We start from the raw sequence: 26,544 nt of genomic DNA, 5'->3' as shown, positions 1-26,544 counted from the left end.
TCCCTGTCTACCCCAGCCCCACACCGCTTCTGCAAACATACAGCGCAGCCCCCGGGCCCCAGGGGCGGGGGTCTCCCTCCACGCGCTGCTCCAGCCCGCAAGCACTGCCCCACAGCTCCCACTGGCTGGGAGAGCTGCACGGGCGGTGCTTGCAGAGAGGGGCAGTACACAGAGCCACGTGCCCCCCGTCCCTCCCCCAGGGGCCGCAGGGGCACGTTGGCCTCTTCCGAGAGCAGTGTGGGGCCAGGGTAGGCAGGGAGCCTGACTTAGCCTCGCTGCACCTACCGCCGACCGGGAGCCGCCGGAGGTAAGTGCTGCCCAGCAAAAGGCTGCACCCCAACCCTCATCCCGGAGCCCCCTCCTGGAGGCAGCACCCCATCCCCACTCCTGCACCTTGAACCCCCTCCTGCACCCCAAGCCCCACCCTAAGCCTCCTCACTGAGCCACCATCCCAACCCCCCTCCTGCACCCCAACACAGGCCTGAGCCCCCTCCCGAAGCCAGCACCCAATACCCCCTTCCGCACCCCAAACCCTTCCTGCACCCCAAGCCCCAGCCCTGACCCCCTCCCAGAGCCTGCACCCTCCAACCCCTCCTACACCCCAACACTCTGCCCCAGCCCGGAGCCCCCTCCTACAGCTTGCACCCCGCACCCCACACCCCCTTCTGCACCCCAACCCCCTGCCCCAGGCTCAGCCCAGAGCCCCTTCCCACACTGTGAACCCCTCGGCCCCAGCCCAGAGCCCACACACACACCCCCGAATCCCAATCCCCTGCCCCAGCCTGGTGAAAGTGAGTGAGGGTGGGAAGAGCAAGCGATGAGGGTGGGGGAGATGGAGTGAGAGACGGGGCTTTGAGGACGGGGCGGGGTAGATCCTGGGTTGCCCTTAGATTCAAAAAGTGATCATAGGTGTAAAAAGGTTGGAGACCACTGATTTAATAGCACAGGATTTAAGATCAGTATAGTTTCTAGTCATAAAAATAATTTTAGCTATTTAAAAGGCAATGTGTATACACACACAGATCTCACACAGAGAACTACATTAAAATCAGTAGGCTGAAAAATTAGCCTTTGATATCAAGCTAAGGGCCTCTTCTGGAAATAATACTTTTCTAAATAATCCTTCCCCAGTTATAGAGAACTAGGAAAGATGCACACGGCTTAGAACAAGCAAAGGATACATATTCCTTCCATCAGGTAGCACAACTTTCAAAGAGAACTGTCAGATGATGTGTTTTTGATGTTTCTAGGGTCAGAACAAAAGTCATGACTATGCACCAGAGCTAGATCATCTCAGGAAACTCCATTACTTTGTCCATAAGAGAGTGTTTGCTGCACTGCAGAACCATCAGGTCCTGCCCTTTAACCTGCAGATGTAACCACCACTGTTCTTAGAGGCTATGCTCTGGCCTCCCCAGTATCTCCCTATCTCCTGGATCCCTTAACCTTCCACTATGAGGAGTCTCACAGGGCATTTTTATTAATTATTTGCATGACAGTAGCGCCTAAGAACGCCAGCTGAGATTGGCAGTCCATTGTGCAAGACTATACAAACATCAAGTAAGATCTTATACACACTGTAGGTTTGAGGCACGGGGTAGTGGGGGGAGAGGGGATGCATGACATTGACATTGGCTCTCCTGTAACTCCACCCTGTTCTAACTCCCCTCCTCGCCGAACCCTTTCTGTGAGGTTGTGGCAAAGTGATTGATCCCACAGAGCCACAAGCTGTTGGCCCCGTCCCTGTCCCCCCACAGCCCCTGGAGAGATGCACTGTATCTGCCCCCTTTCTCTTCATGTATGTGACAAGCCAGCCCATAAGGCTTTCAAGATAAAAACCATAGAGTTACTGAAACTTCTAGGTCTTAGAACTGTGGGCTTGAAAGGAAATAAGAACATGATTAGCCTGAGAAGCGCTAATAAACATTCCCTCGACATGTAAGTGTTTAGATCTCTGGCTAATGCTTATACTGCTTTTGCAGGGCACTTTTCCTCGTCAATAGGATCGTTATAAATAAAAAAGTATTCCTCCAAAAATCCTTTGGGGCAACCAAGGTTAACATTTTAGAACAAAAAATTAGAACTCTCGAGGAAAAATATCCTGAACAGAAGAAGAAAGTAGGAACTATAGTTGGAAGACCAACTTTTAAAAATTACTTACGCAGCTAGTTTCACAGTAGGGACTCCACAAAGATTGTTGAGAACTACAAGCTTTGAAGAGCAAAATCCTCTTCGAAGCTTGGCTCCAAGCAACTTTTGCTTGTAAGTTTTTACTCTTTTGTGCTGCAACTTGCAAGAGAAAGTTACTAATAAGCCTGCAGCACTTCTGATAAAAAACAAAGGTCCCAGCTTTAGCTCCAGCTTCAAAAAGAAAAATAAAGAAATGCTTTGTGCCAGGGCTTTTACTCATCTGTGGGGATGGCAGGTGGAGGAGGAGCTTCATAAAGACAGGTACAAACTTTGTAAGCAACTGAAACTCTACAAAATTAGAGAAAGTCCCTTGCAATTCTGAGCGCCTATCCCTCATAACTAGCAAGAGCTCTGGGCTTCCTCTCCTCCAGTCTGGCTTCCACCAAAAATGTGCTGAGCACAGTCACTAAGGACCTCCACCTAGCCAAGTCAAAAGGGGCCTTTCTGAATTGTTCCCTTTGATCTGCCTGCTCCTTTCAGCACAGCAGAACACTTTGCTTCTGCATTCACACTTCCCTAGGCTGCTAAAAGTGTGATCTCCTGCCTTGATGATCTCTCCTTCAGTAGTTCCCCATCCCCTCATCTCAACATATTATCTCTCTGGCTTGCTCCCTTTGTTGTCCTCTTCCCTTTCATGGAAACTTGATCTGCTCCAACAGTTCCAATTATAACCTCTACATCCTCTAGCTGTGTGGTCTCGCCATCAAATATCTTCTTTTGGAGGCCCTACCAGCATGTCTGACACAACGTCTCCAAAACGGAACTTGTAATCTCTCCCCACCACTTCCTTCATCTGTTATGATCACTTCAGGCTCACAACTTTCCCTTCTCCCATCACCATATCCATTCTCTTGGTAAATCCAGTCATGTCTTCCTCTTTATCAACACCAACATTCATTCTTTCCTCGCTATTCTCAGTGCTAAAACCTTTGTCTATGCTTTTTGTCATACCTCATTGTCATTATTTATTAGTTGTACTGCAATAGCACACAAGAGTCCCAGTCACAGACCAGGATCCCATGATGCTAGGAACTGTATGAACACAAAGAAATGAGGATCTTTGCTCCAAAGAGCTTACCATCTACAAAGGCTTTTCTCCAATTTGCCTACTTCTCATCTCTGCCATTTTCAGTCTGTCATAAAAGCAACACTTAAAGTCACCTTGAACTCTGACAGACTCCATCCCATCCCTGAATTCCTTCTATGGCTTCAAGTATCTTACTGAAGACAATTCCTTATTGTCACCTTCAATGCTTTAAATAAATAATCTTGACCCCCTCCCATCTCTATTCTCACTTTCTCCTATCCCCTGCTCACTTCCTACATTCTGCCCAGTCTTCTCTCCATTATTCTGTCACCCTCACAGTTTTAAGTCTTCATTCACCCTGCACTTTATACTTCAAACAGTCTCCCATTACTTTTATAAGTGCCCCATTCTCCTCCTTCAAACCTCTCCTTTCAGGAATCATTACTACCTTGCCCTTTTTATTAACTATCTTCCCACATTCTCCTTCCATTGAGCTACTGTTACTAGTCTAGCTCTGTTTTTGGTTATCTCAGATTGTAAGGTCTTTGGACAGGTCTCTTATACTTGTAAAGCACTGTCTGAATGCATGGCGCTATAGCAGGTATACACTTAATTCAACAATGAAGAGAAAGTCTCAGGTAAGTTGGACCCAGACACAATACAGAACTTTAGCAAAACACCAACACCTCAAATTAAATCTGAGAGAAAACAAGAAGGCAGTAGAGCATGGAGATCTCTGATGTACCATGTTTAACGGAGAAATAAGCAGGCAGCAGTGTTCAGTACTAACAGAAGGTTCCAGACGATCTTCCAGATAAATTCCAAGTAGGGGGGGCGCAATAATCAAGTTGGGAAACTTAATTTGAATACAAAATTTATCAGTGTCTTCTGTGGCCAGTCCTGGTGGTGACTATAATTTTCAAAGACCAGACAAACCCTTCCCTCCTCTCCATAATGCATACAATAAACTATATTCCAAAAATGAGTAGGCAGGTAACACCGTGGGAGCGCAACTGGCTAGTAGTTGTGCACACCATATTATTTTTGCTAGCACAGCTCCTCCTGTCTCCACCCTCACCCCAGCCCGCTTGTTTCCCTGATCTATTTTTGTCTCGTCTTTTAGAATTGTAAGCTGAGAGGGTCAGAGACGCATTTGCTATATCAGTACCACACCTAGCACAATGGAGCCCCAATCTGGTTGGCCACTAGGCACTACTGCAACATAAAAGTTAAATCATACAATAATTAATTTCAACAGGAGAGCACTGCTATTGCATTCCCAAGACAGAAACAAAATGGCAAATTAAACAATACCACACGTCATGCACCATGACTGATGACTATCCACTACAGCTCTCCTCATTATAAATAAGAAACTGTACAACCAATGCTAAGTATGACTCTCAAGATCCAGCAGGTACCAGGGAACAGAGACATCAGGGACATGCATGCAGATGCCAACTTGGCCCAGCCTATAAGAAAATCAGCTTGCCCACAAATAGCATATATTGTATGTGACCAATCTATGCTAACTACTTGTGTTAAACAATCTGTTCCACCTTGCATTTTTCTGTGAAGCTGGGATTACCTTTCCCAGACCTGAAGAAGAGGTGTGTGGCTCAAAAGCTTATCTCTCTCACCAACATAGGTTGGTCCAATAAACGATATTACCTCACCCATCTTGTCTAATATACTGCGACCGACGCAGATACAAGTGCACTGCATGGTCATGTCTTTGTCATTCCTTAGCCAAGATACACACAGGTAGTTCTTAATCTTGCCTCATTTTCAATCCAGCCTTCTAATAATTTTGTGGCTCTTCTCTTCACTCCTTCTAATTTCTCAATAACTTCCTCGGAATCTGGAGCCCAGACCGCACAAAGTAGTTTAGGGGTGGTCTCCCCAGTGCTGACTAGAGAGGCATTATCTCCTAACTTCATGATGGGATGCCTCCACAGACAGCCAAAAAATTGCACTTGCCTATTTGCAACCACATCACATTGCAGACTCACATCTTATTGCTGACTAATGCTATCCCTACATCTCTTTCAGCATTATTGCTTCCGAGGTATCCCTTTTCAATTGAGTAGTCTTCATGCATTCTGGCCAGGAATTCCCTCCCTGGTTTGGTCTTTCATAAAGTGTTGGGGGAAGGGAAGGTTCATAACACATCCTTCCTCCAAGAGCCCTACAAGCCCTAGAATTTGTTTATAAGTATTACCAAAGGGTTTTCTTTTAAATGAAATAAAAAGATTTGTAATTAACACCACTACCGTTTCTCTTACATCCCTGTCCCGTCTTTCACCTCTGATTTCTACTTAGATTATAAACTATTCAGGAATCTCACCTGTTTGTGAAGTGCTTAACACATTTTTGGCTGCATATGAAAATAAGACTAGCGGATGCAGTTTGGATTATTTAAATCTTTCCAAATTTAGTCCAATTGTTATTTTCTGTTTTTACTCTCTAGGTTTTTAAAGATGGATCTCGGTTTCTCAGGAGGGCTGGGACTAGGGTGACCAGATGTCCCGATTTTATAGGGACAGTCCTGATATTTGGGGCTTTGTCTTATATAGGCACTTATTACCCCCCACCCCCATCCCGATTTTTTGCACTTGCTATCTGATCACCCTATCTGGGACACATGACTTATGAGGAGAGGCTGGGGTAACTGGGCTTATTTAGTCTGCAGAAGAGAAGAGTGAGGGGGGATTTGATAGCAGCTTTCAACTATCTGAAAGGGGGTTCCAAAGAGGATGGAGCTAGGCTGTTCTCAGTGATAGCAGATGACAGAACAAGGAGTAATGGTCTCAAGTTGCAGTGGGGGAGGTCTAGGTTGGATATTAGGAAAAACTATTTCACTAGGAGTGTGGTGAAACACTGGAATGGGTTACATAGGGAGGTGGTAGAATCTCAATCCTTAGAGGTTTTTAAGGCCCAGTTTGACAAAGCCCTGGCTAGGATGATTTAGTTGGGGTTGGTCCTGCTTTGAGCAGGGGGTTGGACTAGATGACCTCCTGAGGTCTCTTCCAACCCTAATCTTCTATGATTCTATGATCTGTATTATATGGTGGAAAAGACATGAATAACCACTACCTTCTTCTGCATACACACAACTGTGTGTGCTTGGTAGGCAACCATGAAAGAATGTTTTACACATACTTTTGCTGAGTTTACTCCAATGTAAAACTAAAATGTTTGAAGACAGCATTTTCTTTACACCAACATTAATACAGGACTCACACTTAGTAATGAAATGTGGATGATACTAGCCTGTATAAAAAAAGCAGAAGAACAGAGAACAGTCTCAGAAAGAACAGCTTCAGCTCAAGACTACTACACTCTCAGTCTAAGTCAGTCACTAGGGGAATTTAGGCTCCAGCCAATGATTGAGATATTTGGTTCAAAGGATCCAAGGAAAGATGGAAATTAAAGTGTGACATGTATGCATTTATTAGGAGATCCTAAAATGTCTCTACCATTTTTGGCTTCCATGATACAGCAGAGACTATAAAGAATGTTCTTTGAAGTTACAGAAAGAGTAATTACTAATACTCCACCTTGACTGATCTTCTTAAAGACTATATGCAGAGGGAAGGAAGGGAAAGTGCAGGAGCCTCTAAAAGGTGCATTTAATAGAGAGAGAAGAGATCCATTAAAGTGGTGCTTTTTGTGGATACCTGCAGCAAAATACCTTGAATTTTCCTCCTGTCATGGAAACAAACTTACACAGTCTGTTGACTATTTCTGTCTATAAATTATTGCACAAAATGCCTATTACAAGAACCTTTTATGCAATAATGAAATACCCTGTTCTACTAGTCTGGATATTTTCTTTCAGGGAAGAAAGAACAGTATATTTCTTTCAGGGAAGGAAGTCTGGTTTTAGCCAACATACCAGGAGTGTTTTCCCTGAACAAGTATCTTATTTCTGATGCACTCTGGCTTCTTAGTTAGACATATGTAAAGATACACAAAGATTCTGATCCCACAAGAATTCTACATTCCTCTGGAGTTCTTAAAACGTCCAGAGTACACTTTGACAGCCAGATTTTCCATTCCATTTATATTTAGTTTTAATTCCCCCTTCTGAAGGCAGATGTGTCGTGACACCTAGTACACCCAAGTCATCACCATCATCTTGGAGCAGTCTTCAGCTTAAACCATTAGTCTACCCAGGGAGTGGCAAGCATATTTGACCTGAGACTGCCAAATGTTGGTGTCCAAATAGCTATGCGGGTAGACTGCTAATAATAAGAACACAAGCATACACTTTGGCCCACATCCGGGTAGAATTCTTGTATCCTCTGTAAAAGCTGGATTTCCTGCTGAAGATTGGCTGTACCAGGATCTTTATCTTCCAGAGGTTTTTTTTGTGTGTGACAAACGCTTTTCCCCATTAGAGCAGGCCAAAAAGTTTATTCAATTACTTGCTGCAGTAGCAACTCAGGGTGCTGGAGGAGAAGATAAGGCAGAAGTTCTAGGACTTCCCCTGTCTTCTCCACCTGAGCAAACTTCTGTGGTCCTCTCTGATGAGCCACAAAAGGTCCTCAAGGAGGTTGTCAGGGAAGGAGGACTGGGTTGTTCAGGCCACTCCTCATGCACAGGATAGTGGACCTGGTCTGTTTGCTATGCCTGCTCTCCTCTTGGACTACAGTGAAGGACCAAGGCCATTATCTGCATGGACAATGTCCTCTGCTGCATAATCATAGCATGAGAAGAAATCTGTAAATCCTATATCAACAGAGAAAGTAAAAAGGCCATAAACTGCTCTAAAAATTGTTATTCATATACGCTTGCCAATCTTCATTCCAAAAGATGAAGAAATACAACGTATTTATCAGGAATTTTATATACTGAAAAATATTTCAATTAGTAGTAGGCAGATCACAGATAGAAGAATTGATCATTTTGAGATTTATACGTGCAAGCAAAAGCATGTTCCAAAAGACAGTAAAAAACAATTTGTGTCACTGTAGTAGCCATAACCACAAGGCATGACCAAACCATCCTGTGTAATCAATATGGGTATTAAGTACAGAAACTTGTACTGTACTTCCAAAATCAAAATGCTTATTAAGAGAAAACAAGATTTCCTCAATTCGTTTTTTTAAAGAAAATTTTGCCATTAAAAATATTTTTAGATCCTCAAGGCACCCATTATATGTATATAGTTTTACAGTATAGAAAGCAACCCCAAAAAGCAATGTCTCTCAATGGACCTTTCCAACCGAAACAAAGTTACCCCAAACTGAACAGGAGCAAATCAGACTCCCCAACATACACAACTTCCCTGCATGTTTTGCAGCAGCAAAATTTACTGTGGCTGTCTGGATAGAAAATGAAAACTCTTTCCTCTCTACCTTAAAATGGGTTCTAATCCTAGCTCTGCCACAACCTTCTTCTGACATGTTGGGCAAATTACTTAATCTCCATGACTTAATCTTTGAAGAAACGATAGTAATACTTTCCCAATTTACCGGGGTAAGGATATAATTCATTAACATTTGTAAAGCTCTTTGAAATTCTGGGATGGAAGGAGCTATAGGACTGCAAATACATAGTTATTTTAACTCAAAACCAGTTTTTCAGTGAGCATCAGCAATGGATAAAAAAGCTATATGGAAATGGAAATCAGATGACAAACTGAAGATTATGGAATGGCATGATCACAGATTTTGTTAAAGCTTTTTTATGCAATATGTAAATTCAGACAAGTGAGAGTTGACAGTGTCTCTCCAGCTATATAAACTAGTGAAACTGACTAGTCAATTAGTTTCAGAGTAGCAGTCATGTTAGTCTGTATCCACAAAAAGAAAAGGAGGACTTGTGGCACCTTAGAGACTAACAAATTTGAGCATAAGCTTTCGTGAGCTACAGATCACTTCATCAGACGCATGCAGTGGAAAATACAGAAGGGAAATTTTATATACACCGAGAACATGAAATAATGGGTGTTACCATACAAACTGTAACGAGAGTGATCAGGTAAGGTGAGCTATTACCAGCAGGAGAGGAAAAAAAACCTGCTTCTCTCTTGCTGGTAATAGCTCACCTTACCTGATCACTCTCATTACAGTTGGTATGGTAACACCCATTATTTCATATTCTCGGTGTATATAAAATCTCCCTCCTGTATTTTCCACGGCATGCATCCGATGAAGTGAGCTATAGCTCACGAAAGCTTATGCTCAGATAAATTTGTTAGTCTCTAAGGTGCCACAAGTCCTCCTTTTCTTTTAGTCAATTAATGAATATTAAATTACATTAAAATTTTTTTTTTCCGTTTTAGTAATCCAACATATTTTAACAGACAGGAAAATTTGTCATTTATATATCATTTTTAACTTTACACTCTCTGATAGAATAAAAATACATTTCACATACAAATCAATGCTTGGCATTCTCCCTAAAGCAAAGCAGGTAGGCACTGATGACCACTGAAAAACTTTGCACTGCTTCTTTGAGCCAAAACAAAGCTCTTAGGTCTAACTTTAGGCTACTAACCTTAACACTAGCTCTTTTAGATAGTAATTTATTTTTCTCCTCATAGTTTAACTGACAAATGCAGATTTTTATAGAGCAATATTACAGCATTAACAAGTCTCTTAGAAACTTTGGTTAGTTTTTATGTACAGGATAAAACTATTATTTTGACAAAATCTAGAAAATAAAGTGATGAATCAGGTTGCTTTTACTACTCATCTTTGGTAAAAAGAAGTTGCATGAGAAAAAACATAAAAATGGTAGGTACAATTTAGTATCCATAATTTCATGTTTATGTATGCTTGTCCAGATCACAAAAAAGTGATAGCAAAAAATAAATCAATATGACCTGTATGACCAGGACATTATGGAGAAAAGATCTATTTTCAGGATGGTCCCAGGGAAATTATTAAAACTAGTTATAGAAATTAAAGATGTGTGAAGGTGCCTTTTTACAATGACAAGCCTAGAATTATTGCTGTAAAATATATTTGCAGAATATAAAGTCTTGTATATCCTCAAGCATTTCAGAAAGATATTCTGAAGTGGTCTCTCTCAAAACATTTAATAGTTTTTCTGTCATTTTTAAGACAATAGAACACAAGAACATAAGAACGGACATACTAGGTCAGATCAATTCTCCATCCAGCCCAGTATCATGTCTTCTGACATTGACCAATGCCAGCTGCTTCAGAGGGAATGAACAGAACTGGTAATCATCAAGTGATCCATCCCCTGTCATCCATTCCCAGCTTCTGTCAAGCAGAGGCTAGGGACACTTCAAAGCATCCCTGCCTATCCTAGCTAATAGCCATGGATGGATCTATCCTCCATAAACTTATTTCTTTTTTGAACCCTGCTATAGTCTTTGCCAGAGGATGTTGTGAAGGCCAAGAGTTCCACTGGTAGACTGAGCATTGTGTGAAGAAATACTACCTTTTGTTTTAAACCTGCTGCCTATTACTTTCATTTGGTGACCCCTAGTTCGCGTGTTATGAGGAGTAAATAACACTTCCTTATTTACTTTCTCCATACCAGTCATGATTTTATAGACCTCTTTCATAACCCCTCTCAGTCATCTCTTTTCCAAGCTGAAAAGTCTCAGTCTTATTAATCTCTCCTCATATGGAAGCTGTACCTTATCCCTAATCATTTTTGTTGCCATTTTCTGTACCTTTTCCAATTCAAATATATCTTTTTTGGGATGGGGTGACCAGATCTGCACAAGATATCCCACAAGATATGGGAATACCATGGATTTATATAGAGGCAATATGATATTTTCCGTCTTATTATCTATCCCTTTCCTAATGATTCCCAACATGCTGTTAGCTTTTTTGACTGCTGCTGCACATCGAGTGGATGTTTTCAGAGAACTATCCACAATAACTCCAAGATCTCTTTCTTGAACAGCTAATTTAGACCTTGTTGTTTTATATGTATAGTTTGGATTATGTTTTCCAATGTGCACTATTTTGAATTTATCAACACTGAATTTCATCTGTCATTTTGTTACCCAGTCATGGGAGATCCCTTTGTAACTCTTCGCAGTCTGCTTTGGATTTAATAACTATCTTGAGTAGTCCTGTATCATCTGCAAATTTTGCCATCTCACTATTTACCCCTTTTCCCAGATCATTTATGAATATGTTAAATAGTACTGGTCCCAGTATAGACCAAGGGAACCCACTATTTACCAGTCTCCATTCTGAAAACTGACCATTTATTCCTACCCTTGTTTCCTACCTTTTAACCTGTTACCAAACCGTGAGAGGCTCTTCCCTCTTACCCCATGACAGCTTACTTTGCTTAAGAGCCTTTGGTGAGGGACTGCAGAGTGGTTACTCACTCCTGCGCTGTGGGGCTTAAACACCAGCCCTGGGAGAGAGCCAGGGCTGAGGCCAAGAAAAGCTAGGCTGATTGGGGAAATGGCCGCAGCTGGGCCATGCCCCAATCAGGCCATAGCTGGGCCTATAAAGGGGCTGCTAGGCTGAAGCTTAGCCAAAGTCTCTCTCTGCGTTCAGAGAGGGAAGGGCCTGGCTGCAGGGACCTGAGGGAGTACCTAGATTGGAGCAGGGCTGAGGGGGAAAGGCCTTGGGAGCAGGGGAGCTCCGGACTGGAAACCCCCAGGCTCCGAGGCCTAGATTAGGACCTATTAAGTACTGTGGTTGCAAGGGGGCAGCCCATGGGTAGACAGAGGCAGCAGGTCCAAACCTCTTCGCCTGTGATAAGTAGTGATACACTGCAGTTTGCCCCAGGGAGCGGGGCTAAGCGATGACTGGCAGTAGCCAAGACTGAGGCGAGGTGGGGGTAGTGGGTGGGGGTTCCCCAGGGAGGGGAGACCCTCAGGGATTGTTGGGGTTTACTGCCAGGGGTCAGCACCCCAGTGGGAGGAGGCACCAGGTCCTGGGAGGGACTGGGGCTAGTGGTAAGGCAGATCACCAGACAGCAGAGGGTGCTCCAGAGGCTGAGGAGCTAATTCCCAAGGACAACCAGCAGGAGGCACCACCGGGTGAGTCCGGCTCTATTACAGGGACATTGTCAAAGGCTTTCTGAAAATTTAAGTACACTATATCCACTGGATCACCCGTGTCCACATGCTTATTGACCCCCTCAAATAATTCTAGTAGACTATATTAGGGTTTTCAGCTTCATCAACATACATAAAAAACTAAGGTGAAATAAATGCAAAAGCTTAATTCACTGTTAAGGGTCACAGAAAAAGAAAGTTACAAAGCGAGGACACGCAAAAACCACGGTTTCAATGGCAAGGTTACTCCAGTTGTGCTACACGTGCCATATGTTGTATGGTATATATTTTAGTATACAGAGATATTAAACTATACAGTTATAAATAATAGAACCTTCCACAAACGTGTAATACAGCAGAGCTAACGTTACAAGCCAAGAAATAAAAACCCAGTTTAAACTGCTTTAAACCCTCTAAATGCTTATAGCAGCTTAGCTTGCAAGCTCCTTCTTCCAGAGATATTCGGTTTACAGAGTCTGTAAATTAATTTAATCAACTAGATACAGACATGTTCTCATGTCGATCTTTAAGCAACCAGCTAACAACTTAGTGTTGTATTAACATACTCAGTCCCATATTTTTAAATGCTCCCATCTTTTCTTAAAAACCATTTTCCCCCACCAAGCTTCCCATTAAGAACACTTTACAACATGCCAAGCCTGACATTTTAAAGTTCGACCATTTGAGCTATACCGGAGACAAGAATGTAGGTGGACAGAACTATGCTTTTAAAACACATTTATAACTCCAAAACAGGTGAAAAGATTTTGCTTAAGCTTCCTAAAAAACATGAATATTTTTGAAGGTTGAATGTGTAGAAAACAATGGTGTTATAATCTATTTGAAAAGATTAATTATAGCAGTGTTATCTACCTGTAACTGGAGTTCATCGAGATGAAGTTCTGCGTATTCCCACTTTGTGATCAAGGCACTTGTGCCGCAACCCACTGGTTCCAACATGCACCACAGTCCACCCTTGAAGCAGAAATGTGCAGAGGCCACTTGAAGAAATGAAGGTTACTCATCTGTAATTAGAGGAATTTGAAATCAGCCTCTTCCCATTCACACTCTTGGGACACACTCATGGTGCAGCTTGGAACTGATAGCTCACAGTGCAGGCACCTTGATTCCAACTGAAGAATAGATGTTTTGCCCCCATCAAAAAGGGAGAGAAGCACGTGAAGACTCTCTCTCTCTCATTCAAAATACTGACCGCTAGTTTTTAAGCTTTTAAGGATCTACAACCTATCCTGAAGGATGACCCAACACTCTCACAAATCTTGGGAGACAGGCCAGTCCTTGCCTTCAGACAGCCCGCCAGCCTGAAGCAAATACTCACCAGCAACTATATACCACACAACAGAACCGCTAACCCAGGAACCTATCCTTGCAACAAAGCCCGTTGCCAACTGTGCCCACATATCTATTCAGGGGACACCATCACAGGGCCTAATAACATCAGCCACACTATCAGAGGCTCGTTCACCTGCGCATCCACCAATGGGATATATGCCATCATGTGCCAGCAATGCCCCTCTGCCATGTACATTGGTCAAACTGGACAGTCTCTACGTAAAAGAATAAATGGACACAAATCAGATGTCAAGAATTATAACATTCATAAACCAGTCGGAGAAAACTTCAATCTCTCTGGTCACGCGATTACAGACATGAAAGTTGCGATATTACAACAAAAAAACTTCAAAACCAGACTCCAGCAAGAGACTGTTGAATTGGAATTCATTTGCAAATTGGATACAATTAACTTAGCCACTCCCAGTCTCTATTCAAGCCTAAGTCATTATGCAAGGTAACCTATTTCCCCTTGTTTTTTCCTACCGCCCCCCACCCACCCCCCAGACGTTCTTGTTAAACCCTGGATTTGTGCTGGAAATGGCCCGCCTTGATTACCATACACATTGTAAGGAAAGTGATCACTTTAGATAAGCTATTACCAGCAGGAGAATGGGGTGGGGGGAGAGAAAACCTTTTGTAGTGGTAAACACCCATTTTTTCATGCTTTGTGTGTATAAAAAGATCCTGTGTACTTTCCACAGTATGCATCCGATGAAGTGAGCTGTAGCCCACGAAAGCTTATGCTCAAATAAATTGGTTAGTCTCTAAGGTGCCACAAGTACTCCTTTTCTTTTTGCGAATACAGACTAATACAGCTGTTACTCTGAAACCTAGTTTTTAAAATCGGTTCTGAAGTAGTAATTCAGGCTCAATCTGCGAGGTGGTGTGCACCTTCAACTCCCACGGATTGTAATGATGATCATGGCAATGTGGGAAGCCAGCTACAGACATCGTTCCCATACACACGATAGCCAGGGATGAATTCAATGCACTTTCAGGTACCCACAGAAGTCTTTTGCAAGCCACTTGTATACCCTCAATAAATGGATGCAAGTGGAAGCTTCACAGTTTTCAACTGTGACAGTCACAGGTAAACCTCTGGATTTTAAGGCACTACTTAAAATGTTTTTGGCAATGGCCCTTAAGGATGGATAATACAATTGCTGTGGCAATCCATTCATAACATAGGTAGATAAGTTAAATTCCTTTATTTTTCCAATCAGAAGTCTGAAGTCAAACCAGTCCTTATAAATTCAGCTTTAAATGTATAGCCTGTTTAACAGGTACCTTCAACCACCTCCAACCCAGCTCTTTTTTGTTCTCGTGATGAAATCTAGAATCTCACAAGGAGGCTAAATTTGGAACTCAAGCATTTTAGTTAGGTCACCTGCAACAGACTGACTACTATCCAAGAGAAATCGTATTTTTTAAAGGAAGTTAAGTTGTGCACAGCACAACAGCATCTTCCAGATGCTACTGCAATGCAAACAACAATAACAGCAATTCATTATAATTAAATATCTGTTGAAAAAAATCCCACAACAATTAAGAACTATGGAAATCACAAGATAAGGTTACACAGATTGTTTGGGCAACAACCTTCACACCTAATTCACACATGGAAACCATTAAACAGAAACAATACAATGATCAGCACCCTAAAAACCTTTGCTCTGCACCCATAGTCATGTTACTATTTTAAGGGGAGATTCAAACCTCCATTAAAGTAGTGGTTTTATTTTAATGTGTTTTGGAGCAAGTCCTTATATGCCTTTTTAATATTAGAAATTTTGATAATTGAACTGTTGGGATATTTGAACTCGGCATCATTCACACTGTATCTTTGACTCTGATATTTGTCTAATTAGGAGAACATGAAATTACTTTCCTCATGAGGACAGAGTTCCATTTAGATGCATTTAGGCAATGCAGTGATCGCAGCTATAGCGAAATCAGAGATACTATAGATTACATTCAGATAAACGCTGAATTATCAGACGACCTTTGAAATGGAGACTCGTTTACAATTTTATGAAAAATCCAATGTATTATATAACTATGAATATGAGTAAGGTATTAAAGTTTATATGTACATTTCTGATGGCAGAGTTAAGGTTGTTAAGATTGACTGATGAAGGCTGATGATGACAATGGTCATCGAGAATCTTTCTGTTTTGTGGTCTGCACATGTGAATCAGGAGTTAAGGTTGATATCGGAATTATTTATGTAAACATAGCTTGTACTTTCCTTAGTTTATGGTATTCTGGGGTTTGATTTTGATTTGCATTGAATTTAATTTTTCAGGTTTCTGTTTAGTTTCTATTTTGGTTTTTTGTCTGTCCGAAGTGGCATGTATCTGGAGGATTTTTTTGTTATTTTACAGATTTTTTTCTCTTGAATTGCACTTAGCAACATTAATATTTTTTCTTTTGTTTTTTTCTTGCAAACCTCTGATTTAATAAATATTTTACAGTGCAACTTTGCATTAAATACTCTATGTACTGCCAGAAAGGATTAACCAGACAATCAAATAGAATATAACCAATTAAAATTTTAATTGTGAGCATGATTTACACTATCCAGGAAATGGCTCACTGCACAAATGTGCACCCACTTTGCACATTCACAGCTGAATCTATGTACACAAACTGCATGCATACATATGGCTAGATGCAACTATCCAGACATTTGCACATGCAGTTGTGCATGTGCTAAGCAAGCACACAATTTCATGCCTACTTAGGTAAAGAAAACCATTAATGTATGAATGCAATGTTGCAGCATGTTGATCCCACTCTATTGGAGAAACAAGATGAGTGAAGTAAAATTTTTATGAACCAACTTCTATTGGTGAAAGATGAGCTTTCGAGCTACACAGAGTTTACACATGACCTGAGGAAGAGCTCTGGTTAAGTTCAAAAGCTTGTCTCTTTCACCAACCTTTTACTCATTAATGTAATATGCTAAGATTCCAGTTTAAGGTCTGGAGTCCTTAGCTCCATACTAAAGCTCCTTCCATAAAAATAAGTAAATCTTAAAAAGTTAATTAAGGGAAAACACTAGAACATAATTCCTTTCAATTCTCTGGCCTGTGTTATTTCAGGAGGTTAAACTAGTGATCATAGTGGTCTTAAAATCCATTAATCAGTTTCAGAATGGAAAGGCAAGGTGGGGGGAAATTCAAATCTATATAACTGAACCCAGCTCTATCAATTTGGTTGTGGCTGGATCTAAAACTACAAAAGGATATTTTTCAGTTCTGGTTCGGATGCAGCCAAAGTTTCATGAGAACAGCTAGTTTTGTGATCTTTCAGTCATTTTGACAGCAGTCATGTAAAAACAGCTTGTAAAATCTCAGAGCCACTGAAACCAGCAAAGCTGGTGCTAGTGTGTGGCTCAAACCACATCTGGCTAAAATACTGAAGCCCCATGCAAGGAAGGGGTGCATTAAAGACAAAGAATAAAGGCTCACATCTTGTGGTGAACAGGAATTAGTCAGCAGACAGCCCTTACTAATCAATAAGCAACGACGATGAAATATAGAAACTTTTCTTGAACATGAAGAATAAAAAGACAATGCCAGCAGAAGCCACAAATGGCAACGTGCAAACATAAGGTCATCTACAAACAGGCTTTTTCATATCATATTCCCTACCTTGAAGAAATTAAAAGAAAAAGTGAAAGTTGCATGACTGTGCTAGCTGCATTACTCAAATTCATTGCAATCTCTGTTGTATTAGTTTCATTTCATTCAGCTGCTGTTCTCAGTTTTTCCTTTTTCTTGATCTAGCATACCAGTTATCAGAAATGTGTGTATGCAAGTCGAACTTCTTCTTCTCCTGTGAATCTCTAGCAATCCATTGATACTTTAAGATAACCTTGAAAGTATCTTCTGCAATTATTTTACAGTAGAACACCAGAGTTACGAACTGACTGGTCAACCACACACCTCATTTGGAACTGGAAGTATGCAATCAGGCAACAGCAGAGACAAAAGAAAGCAAATGCAGTACAGTGTTAAAGGTGAACTACTAAAAAAATAAAGGGGAAGTTTAAAAAAAATTGACAAGGTAAGGAAACTGTTTCTGTGCTTGTTTCATTTAAATTGAGATGGTTAAAAGCAACTTTTTTCTTCATAGTAAAGTTTCAAAGCTGTATTAAGTCAATGTTCAGTTGAGAACTTTTGAAAGAACCATGTCATTTTTTGTTCAGATTTATGAACATTTCAGAGTTACCAACAACCTCCATTCTTGAGGTGTTCATAACTCTGAGGTTCTACTGTACTCCATAGCTTCCTCTATTCACTCACCCAGTAAGACCAACGTCGTTTTGTTCTGAGTGACGCCCGCAGTTTAACTGATTCATACTTTCTAAAAATAATACTATTCTCTATTGTCCAAATGTTATGGGGAATATTAAATAAGTTTAGTTAATCAAGAGAATTTTCCTCTTCAATTAAATAGAGACAGGTGCTGGACATAAACCCTGTTTTGAATAATGGGGGTTCAGTTAATTGAGATTTTATTGAAATGCACTCCACTGAACCAAAAGCCAACTGTCAGATGGCATGGAATTGTCATTAGTCATGTTACTGCAAAAGTTTGTGATTAAATTTACAACAGATTGCAGATTACTCTAAAGATGTAGGTAGATTAGGGTGTTTTTCATAGTATTAAATTTCAAACAGTATAAAGTACTATAGTAATTAAGAAAAATCAAGGTTAGTTGTTTGATAGATCTATAGATCTTGCCTGTCTCACATGAAGCTGAATTAGCTCTGCTATAGGACTATTTCAATTGAATCTCTCCCTTTATTCATCCATTCTAAACCAGGAAAGGAAAAATCCACTGCTGTCTTCTGCAAGTTAATTTAAATTGTAGGGAAGAACTGCAACATCTATAATACTCAATTAAATGGTTGCCACAATATATTATTTTTCTTTAAATATGAAAATAGTCAACAAGCATTTCTGCATGAGTCAAGCATCAGTTTAACTGCCCATGTTTTACTGTACTAGAACACAAAGGGCTTCAGAAGAAGAGGTCACTTATCTTGTACAGTAACTGGAGTTTGAGATGTTTGTTCTTACGGGGTCTCTATTTCAGGATATGCACATGCCTGTGCATACTTGATCGGAGATTTTCATCAGCGGAGTCCTAGATATCCTTGACCTTTGATGCCATGGTAATAGGGCAGGAGTAGTGGACCCCTCACTGGTCCAGTTCCTTCTTAACCACAAAGTCCAGCAAGAAGACTCCGAGGCAGAGGAAAAGGAGGGTAGGTAGTAGAGTACTCATAGGGGAGCATCTTGAACTCCAGTTACTATACAAGGTAAGTAACCTGTCCTTGCTCTTCAAGTAGTGTCCCTAAGGGAGCTCTGCTTCAGGAGATTTCCAAGCAGTACTGAATTACGGAGGAGTGTGCCAAGGAGGTAGATTCATTATAGACCATAGAACAGCATCACTGAAAGCAGCATCAGCTCCGGAGGAGACACAAGAGCAAAGTGCCATGGTGGTGTGTGCACCAAAGACCACGTGGCCGCCCTGCAGTTGTCTGAGACAGGTATGTTTTTCAATAGGGCCACAAAGGTAGACTGAGCCCTGGTGGAATGTGCAATCAACCTGGGCCAGGGACAAACACCCTAGGTTTCATAACAGGTTAAGATACATCCTGAAACCCATTTGGACAGTCTCTGGATGGAGATATGATGCTCTTTCATCCATTCTGCAATTAAGCTGAAAAGGGCTTAGTCCTGTCAAGGTACAAGGCGAGAGCTCTTCTTACATCCAGCGTACATAGGCTCACTTCTTCTCTTGAAGAGCGATGCTTTGAATAAAATATTAATAAGTAAATCTCCTGAAGAAACTTTAGATAGGAAGTGAGGGTGAGGATGTAGTGTCACCTTATCACTATACAACAAGGTGTATGGTGGGTCAACCATGAAGGCTTCTAGCTGGTTGAAGTGATGGCTATGAGATCTTGAGCAACAAATGGAGGAAGGAACAGCTCCCCATGGGTTCAAATGGGAGGTTCCTCAGTGCATTAAGGACTAAGTTGAGGTCCCATAGTGCAGTGCGAAAAAGGTGATAGGGTAAGTAAAGACTGAAAATCCCTCAACAGGGGGATAGAGGTGTGAAAAGCTGTGATGGCAGCCAAGTGAACCTTACTTCAGTCAGCAATAATTGTGTGATTATTAAATTTAGCAGGTAATCAAGAATGTGTGCCACATGAGACCGGAAAGGATGTATGGGTCAGTGACTGCACCAAACTTGAAAATGTTTCCACTTCAGTAAGTAAGATTTCCTCATAGTGGGTTTCCTACTATTGAGCAGTACTGACTGTATCTCTGGATAGCAGTCTTGTTCTATGCCAGAGAGCCATCTAGTAGCCAGGCCTTGAGATGAAAATGCTGAGAGGCTGGGGTGAGTGATGGATCCCAACTTCTGAGTGAGGAGATCTGCTGTCAGGGGACGGCAGAGAGGTAGTTGCTGAAAAAGGCGAACCAGTTCTGGGAACCACACCTGTCTCAGCTATGAGGATGGCTATTAATTTCTTCGGTTTCAACTTGTTCAAGACTTTGAGCCGTCACGGCAATAGGGGATAAGCATATAACAATACGCCAAGTCATAGAATGACAAAGGGATCTCCCATCGAGCTGCAGCTATGCCCTCCCCTCAAACAGAATAATCACATTTCGCATTAGATGGTGTTGCAAAAAGATGTATTGCCATACGACCCCAGGGAAGACATATCGTTCAGAATACTGAATTCTTGAGCTCCCACTCATCATGGAGGCAGAAATGCCTGCTGAGGGAGTCTGCCACTGCATTCTGCAGTCCTGGGAGGTAAACTGCAACAGTTCCATAGTCTTCTGGATTCAGTGAAGGACTGGGATCCTGATCCTCCTTTTCAATTGATATAACACATTACTGCTCTGTTGTCCAGCAATATTCTGATTGGGTGGCCCAAATGTGGGGTAGGAAGTGCTGGCAGGGATAAACAATAAGTTGATATGGATGATCCCTTCTTGCAGGGTCCATTTGCCCTGAGCTGTGACGTACTGGCAGTGCATGCCCCACTCTAGCAGGGAGGCATCTGTGGTGATGATCCTTGTGGGAGGAGGCTGAAAACAGAATTCCCATGCACACCTTTTGTGAACCTCTCCACCAACTGAAAGAATCGAGGACCCTCTGAGGAATGGACACCCACATCAGCAAACTGTGCTTGTTGGGGATGTAGCCAGTTCTCAGTTGAAGACACTGGGAGTGTAGTCATGCTAAGGGTTTCACAAACGTACAGGCTGCCATATGGCTCAGGAGTTGCAGGAAAGCCCTTGCTGTGGTTTTCAGGCTATGTTGTGTTGTTGAAAGGAGGCTGGTTGTTGTGGCAAACCTGTCCATGGACAAGCATGCTCTGGTGATGGTGGAATCCAGAGCAGCCCTGATGAAATCTGTCTGTTGAGTGAGTAAGAGCGTACACTTCTGCACTGAAGTGGAGGCCCAGGGAACAGAACAAGGACAGGCCCTTGCTGACTGCTGTCTGCACCTCAAGAAATGATTGACCCTTCAGGAGCCTATTATCCAGGTAGGGAAATACAATTATTCCCATCTGACATAGATTGGCTGTGATGGCCAAGAGAACCTTGGTAAAGTCTCAGGGGGGTGGGGGAGATGGGGTAGAGAGGCCGAAAGGTAGGATGAAATACTAGTGGTGGTCCTTGCCAATTACAAAACATCTGTAGTAGGGGTGCATGTCTACATGAACACAAGTGTCCCAAAGGTCAAGAGAGACAAACCAATCTCCTGGATCCAGGGAGGGAATCATCACTGCTAGGGTTACCATTCTGAAACAATGAGAGCAGACAAAGGTGTTTGAAATACTGATGTCCATAACTGATCTCCACCCCCCATTTTTGTTGGGGACTAGGAAGTGCCAAGAATAGAACCCTTTCCCACTGAAGTCTGGGGGACTCTAGTGTTAAAAGAGAGCATACCTCCTACCTAAAGAGACCCTCATGAGAAGGGTCCCTGAAGAATGAGGAGGAGGTGGGGCGGGAAGGAGCCAAACTGGATGGGATAGTCTGTAGAAATCATCTCCAGGATCCATCTGTCAGATAGGTACAGCATAGGATCCAGAGCAGGAGACAGTTTGTGACACTCAACCAATGGGTCAAAATGGTTGCTTCAAGGAGGTTACTACCTGGGAAATCACTGTAGAGGATAGTCCTTTCTTCCTGAACCCGGGCTTCCTTCTGGGGGGGTTCAGCCAGTCTTGTGGGCTGGTAGTGGACTAGGCAAGATGGTTGAGCCATCTGTGATATATAATATTTTCTCTTTGCCACAAGTTTATAGACACCAAGAGATAATAGTGTCAACCAGAAGTCTTTAAGTGAATGAAGGGACCCATCCGTGGCAACATTGAACAACCTGAGCCCCTAAAACTGGAGGTCCTCAGAGTTTTGTAGCTGCCAGGGGAGGTTGGAAGACTGCAGCCAAGAAGTTCAGCACATTACTAATGCCATAGCCATAGAACATGCAGCTGTATCAGAGGTATCAAGTGAGGCCAGGGGAGATGCTTTTAGTAATTGTCTGGCCTTCCATTTTGAGGGCTTGAAATTGTTTCCTCTAGTCTTGTGGCAAGTGTTCAGTAAAAGATAACTTTAAAATAATTTGTTAAAAAAACAAACAAAAAAAACTTATTTTGGCATAAGCTACTCTGAACTACAAAGAAGCCGAGGAGTAGCTCTTGCAATCCAGAAGGCCCAGCCACTTCAGCTCCTTGCCAAGTGATGGTGAATGGGACCAACGTTGCCCGTACCATTCATTAATGGCCTTGACAACCAGGGAGCTGGGTGTAGGAAGGGAGCACAAAAATACTCCAGGCTTTTGAGTGGAATACAGTATTTGTTGTCAGCCCGTTTACCCATAAGCAGTATAGAATTTGCGGTTTGGGCCAGCAGAGCATCACTGATGGACAAAGGAATTTTGCCCTGAGTACACATATGGAGGAGGCCCAGAGAATGTAAGGGTTCCTGTATCTCCTAACAGAATTTATAAGGTTTCTGCTATTTTTTTCAAATTTGAAAGTCCTTGATTGTCAGTGTAAGATGAGGAAGACATAAGAGTCTCATCTGGCCAGGGGGAAGATGGTGCTTCTGCTTCCCTCTGGCTCTTGCTCCTCTGTAAGTTTCTCTTGTAGAGCAGGACCTAAGGACAGTGGTAGTTGCTCTTGGAGTACCCTTTTACAAGATGGGACATTGCAGGTTCCAATAAGCCCACTGTGGTGGAGTATAACAGAAGGGGGCAGGGCCCAAGGTTGTCATTGCCAAAGCTCCTGGGCATATCTCCTGCTGGGAGTTTCTTCCTCAGGATGCACCCCAAGGGAGCAAGGATGGAATGGGAAGGTAAAGGAGCCTTGTATGGACACCTAGGAATCAGATGAGGAGTCATCCCCCATGTCCACCAGAAGGGCAAGCAGTACTGGTAGTCAAGACTCAATTGCCTGGCAAGACAGTACTGGAGAATATGTTAGTACTGACTGGAAGTCTCTCTTCTCTCTGTACCCTTAAAGGGTTCATGTGGGGCCAGTGACCATCTCAGTAACAGGAGGACAACTTGCCCTTGTAGGTGGTAGTAATGAAGGGTAGGTCAACTCTTGGAGGAAAGTTGATACCCATGGGGAGTGCCTCCTGGTACCCCTCAGCAATGGTGACTCAGGTTCTTCCAGGATCTGAAGGTCCTCGTGAAAAAGAACTCTTGATGGCACCAGGGACTCTAGATAGGGACCCTCAGGTGTAAATACATCAGGAGGTACTAGACATGATATTGAGTTGCAATCAGTGTGTCCTTCTCAGCTGGCTACAGAAGACACTACCAATGATGATTTCAGCTTGGGTTTATAGAGTCTTCATGCCTTGAAGGACCAAGTCTGGTGCCGACACCAGTGTCGCTCTAGGTTACTTACCGGACAGCTTCTCAGTATGCTTTATAGCCTTTTTTAGTTGGTGCCAGGGTCTCGCTATCAGAGAGGGCGGAAGCCTCAATGGTACCTGTGCTAGGACTCAAGGTTTTCTGAGACACAGACTGAGATGGTGACTTTTCCTTTCTCTTATTCCATTGTGAAGAATGGGATCTCTTCTTTTTTTTGAGGATCTGGACAGTTCTAAAGGGCCCTCAGGACCTCTGCTTACTGCAGCAGCAGTGACAGTCAGTGGGACTCCCTGAATAACCAGATCTGATGTGTGGGGGGGCGTGACTTAGACCCTGCAGGTCTCAGAGAACAGTAGCCTAAATCGAGAAAACAAAAACAGGAAGGGTGAAAACAGCCACAGTGCACAAAATTGTGCTAAATAGCAGAAACTCAAATAAACTCAAAGAAAAAAAAAACATAAAAGATAGAAGGAAGAAGAAAAAATAAGAGCCAAAGTAACAAACTGTGTAGCTAGCTACAGCAGATATAATACTCCACCTCAAGCCACAGACAGCTGAGAAGAAAATGGAGTGGTGGCAATTCCCCCCGCCTCCTCTCGGCAATCTCCCCTCTCCCCATACTCTTGCAACTAAGAACGAGGGTATCTAGGGTGCAGGCCCATCGGCAGTGTCGACGAAAATCTCAAATCATGAGTTCACAAATACACCCAGAAGTAGCACACCCGTAACACTATTGAAGAAGAAACCATAGTTGTCCGTGCAGACAACACTGAAATGCACTGGGCTGGGAATCTGAGTCTATCACTATCACTGAAGATGCATTTAGGACAACTGCTTATGCATATGGATTACTCCAAATAAAGTAAGTATGTTAATGTAAAATTGTTAGTGTGCTGAAAATTCAGGGAAAAGACTTTAACAAGGTGGTAAGTCACACTTTGACAAAACACAGACAAACAGCACTAACTCTTCTGCACTGTTGCATTCAATGGCTAGAAAACTGACACCAATTTCTTCAAATCTATGCACTTAAACAAATTACCAGCAAGTAAATCTATGTTAAGCTATCCTAATTAATGGGTACCCTTCTGTACAAGCATAAACTACGCCCCAAAAGTATAGAACTCATGGCTTTGTTTAATGCTGATTTAAATATGACATGCATTTCCCTAGTTTTCCCTGATGTAAATTGTTAAGTAATACGATTTCTAATGTACATATAAACAAAAGAAATTCAATAATTAGTTAGGCATTTAGATACAAAATAAAACTCAGCAGAATTTTATGGGTAGAGAAACTCAAGTCATCAAAACTGGAGGAATTTATGTACCAGACACAAAGTCAACACTATAAAGCTGAGGGTGGGATAATATATACACACACACACACAAACACACAAGAAGAAAGGCTTCAGTTTCATCCTTAAAAGCATAAATACCTCTTCCTGTTGAACCATACATTTTATTTCTATAAACAACCAATTTTCTCAGAGGTATTTAACTTTTATGGAGATCTTGCATTTTTTGAATAGGAAATACATTCTATGTCCCTAGCAGTCTGTTTCCCTTATACCATCCTAGACACTTACAGAGATGGGCTGGAAGCACTTGTGTATTTCAAGTTTGTCAGTTGGTCTCCCGTTTCTTTTCTGCTTTTCCTTCTTTCAGGTATTTTCCCGACTGTATTCTCATCAATATTTTGTTAATGTGCACCTGTGTGCATTCAGTAATGTAAAATATATGTACAGCATACATATTACATACTCGTATATAGTTATGAGACGATAAGGGCCTTAACATGTCAAACCAAATTAAACTCACATTTTTAAAGCTAACTTTCCATTTTCTCCCAGACTGAGGTGCACAAGTATTTAACAGGAGTCTCACCACCATTCAGGATTTTAATCAAAAGAGGAAATTAAAAAAAAAAGCGAAGCAGGTTATCGTGGGGAAAATGAGATGATCTATTAGGTCCTGTCTACACTACAGAAATTTACCATTCTAAAAAACATTTTGTCACCCCAGCATATTTGCGAATTGCCACATGTCCACACAAAAATGCTCCAGTATCGCTTGAACTATATTTACTTACATCCAAACATTTCAGTCTGCATGGTGTTCATGGCTGTGTGGATGAAGGCTATAGGCCACTGTAATTGCACCAACTGCTTACTCCCAATAGCTTTTTTGAAATTTCCCAGAATCTGCTGTTTCTAGGAGTTGTGCCAAAAAGTAGGGGATAGGAACCTGGAGGGCATTGCGACTGCAGCGCTTTAGACCACGACAAGTGAGGAAACAGAGCAAAACCTCGATGTGCTCAGAATTTGTATCAGCAATGGACGCACTTAACCATTTGTGCTTAAACTGGCTCAGTTAGAAACAGTTCAAATTCCTAGTCCAGACAAGGCCTTAGGAGTGCAACAAAGTCTTCAAGAAGCTGTGGTGGAAGTCTAACCTTTGGAGACATTTCAAATTAAAGTAGGCAAAGGACCAGAAAGCACTATAAAGTACACCCCTCTGGTTGCTGGAGTGAATTGGGGAAGGACTAGATGGCCTACAGCAGTTTTTACATCTCTGTTTTCCTAATAACTGCTGCAGTTTATAGGCATGACGGAAGGAGATCAGGAAGGACTGTGTGCCATTCCTTTTATTTTCTCTGGCTGTTCTGACAATAGAGGGACATAAACAAAAAAACAATCTGAAGTGGTCTTTTATTCCAGTCTCATCAAATGATGAAAGTCAAAACTGAATACAATACAAGGCAGGAACTATTAAAAATTGTGTCTTTCATTTAAGATCTAGTATAGTACAAGATAAATATCAGCTAAGTACTACATCCTGCCCTTACAGCAAGATTGACTCTCTCTACTATGATTCGATTAAGGTCCTTTTGTACACCCAGTTATTTCACTGCAATAGAGAGTTTGGTTTGAAATCCAGAAACATTGTAGGAAACATGTTTTTTTGAAGACTACTCTCACATAATCAGAATTTTCTTAGAATTTTGCGGGGCACCTCATACATC

General features: G+C 41.9%; 1 protein-coding gene across 8 annotated transcripts in view; it reads right to left on the bottom strand.

The window, feature by feature from the left end:
- Positions 1–26,544, bottom strand: part of KIAA1328 (KIAA1328 ortholog) — a 285,325-nt gene that overhangs the window by 199,393 nt on the left and 59,388 nt on the right. The window contains exons 2-3 of one of the 8 annotated variants that reach the window (XM_073343418.1): positions 13,720–13,801; positions 13,107–13,258 (exon numbers count right to left, since the gene is read on the bottom strand). The exons of the other annotated variants lie outside the window; for them this stretch is intronic. Coding sequence (XP_073199519.1) covers positions 13,107–13,193 — 87 coding nt within the window. The 5' untranslated portion in view covers positions 13,194–13,258; positions 13,720–13,801. The remainder of the gene's footprint in view (positions 1–13,106; positions 13,259–13,719; positions 13,802–26,544) is intronic. 8 annotated transcript variants of the gene reach the window in all.

This window comes from Lepidochelys kempii, chromosome 5 (assembly GCF_965140265.1).
Source record: "Lepidochelys kempii isolate rLepKem1 chromosome 5, rLepKem1.hap2, whole genome shotgun sequence".
Classification (NCBI taxonomy): domain Eukaryota; kingdom Metazoa; phylum Chordata; order Testudines; family Cheloniidae; genus Lepidochelys; species Lepidochelys kempii.
This window is presented reverse-complemented; position numbering and strand designations above follow the sequence as displayed.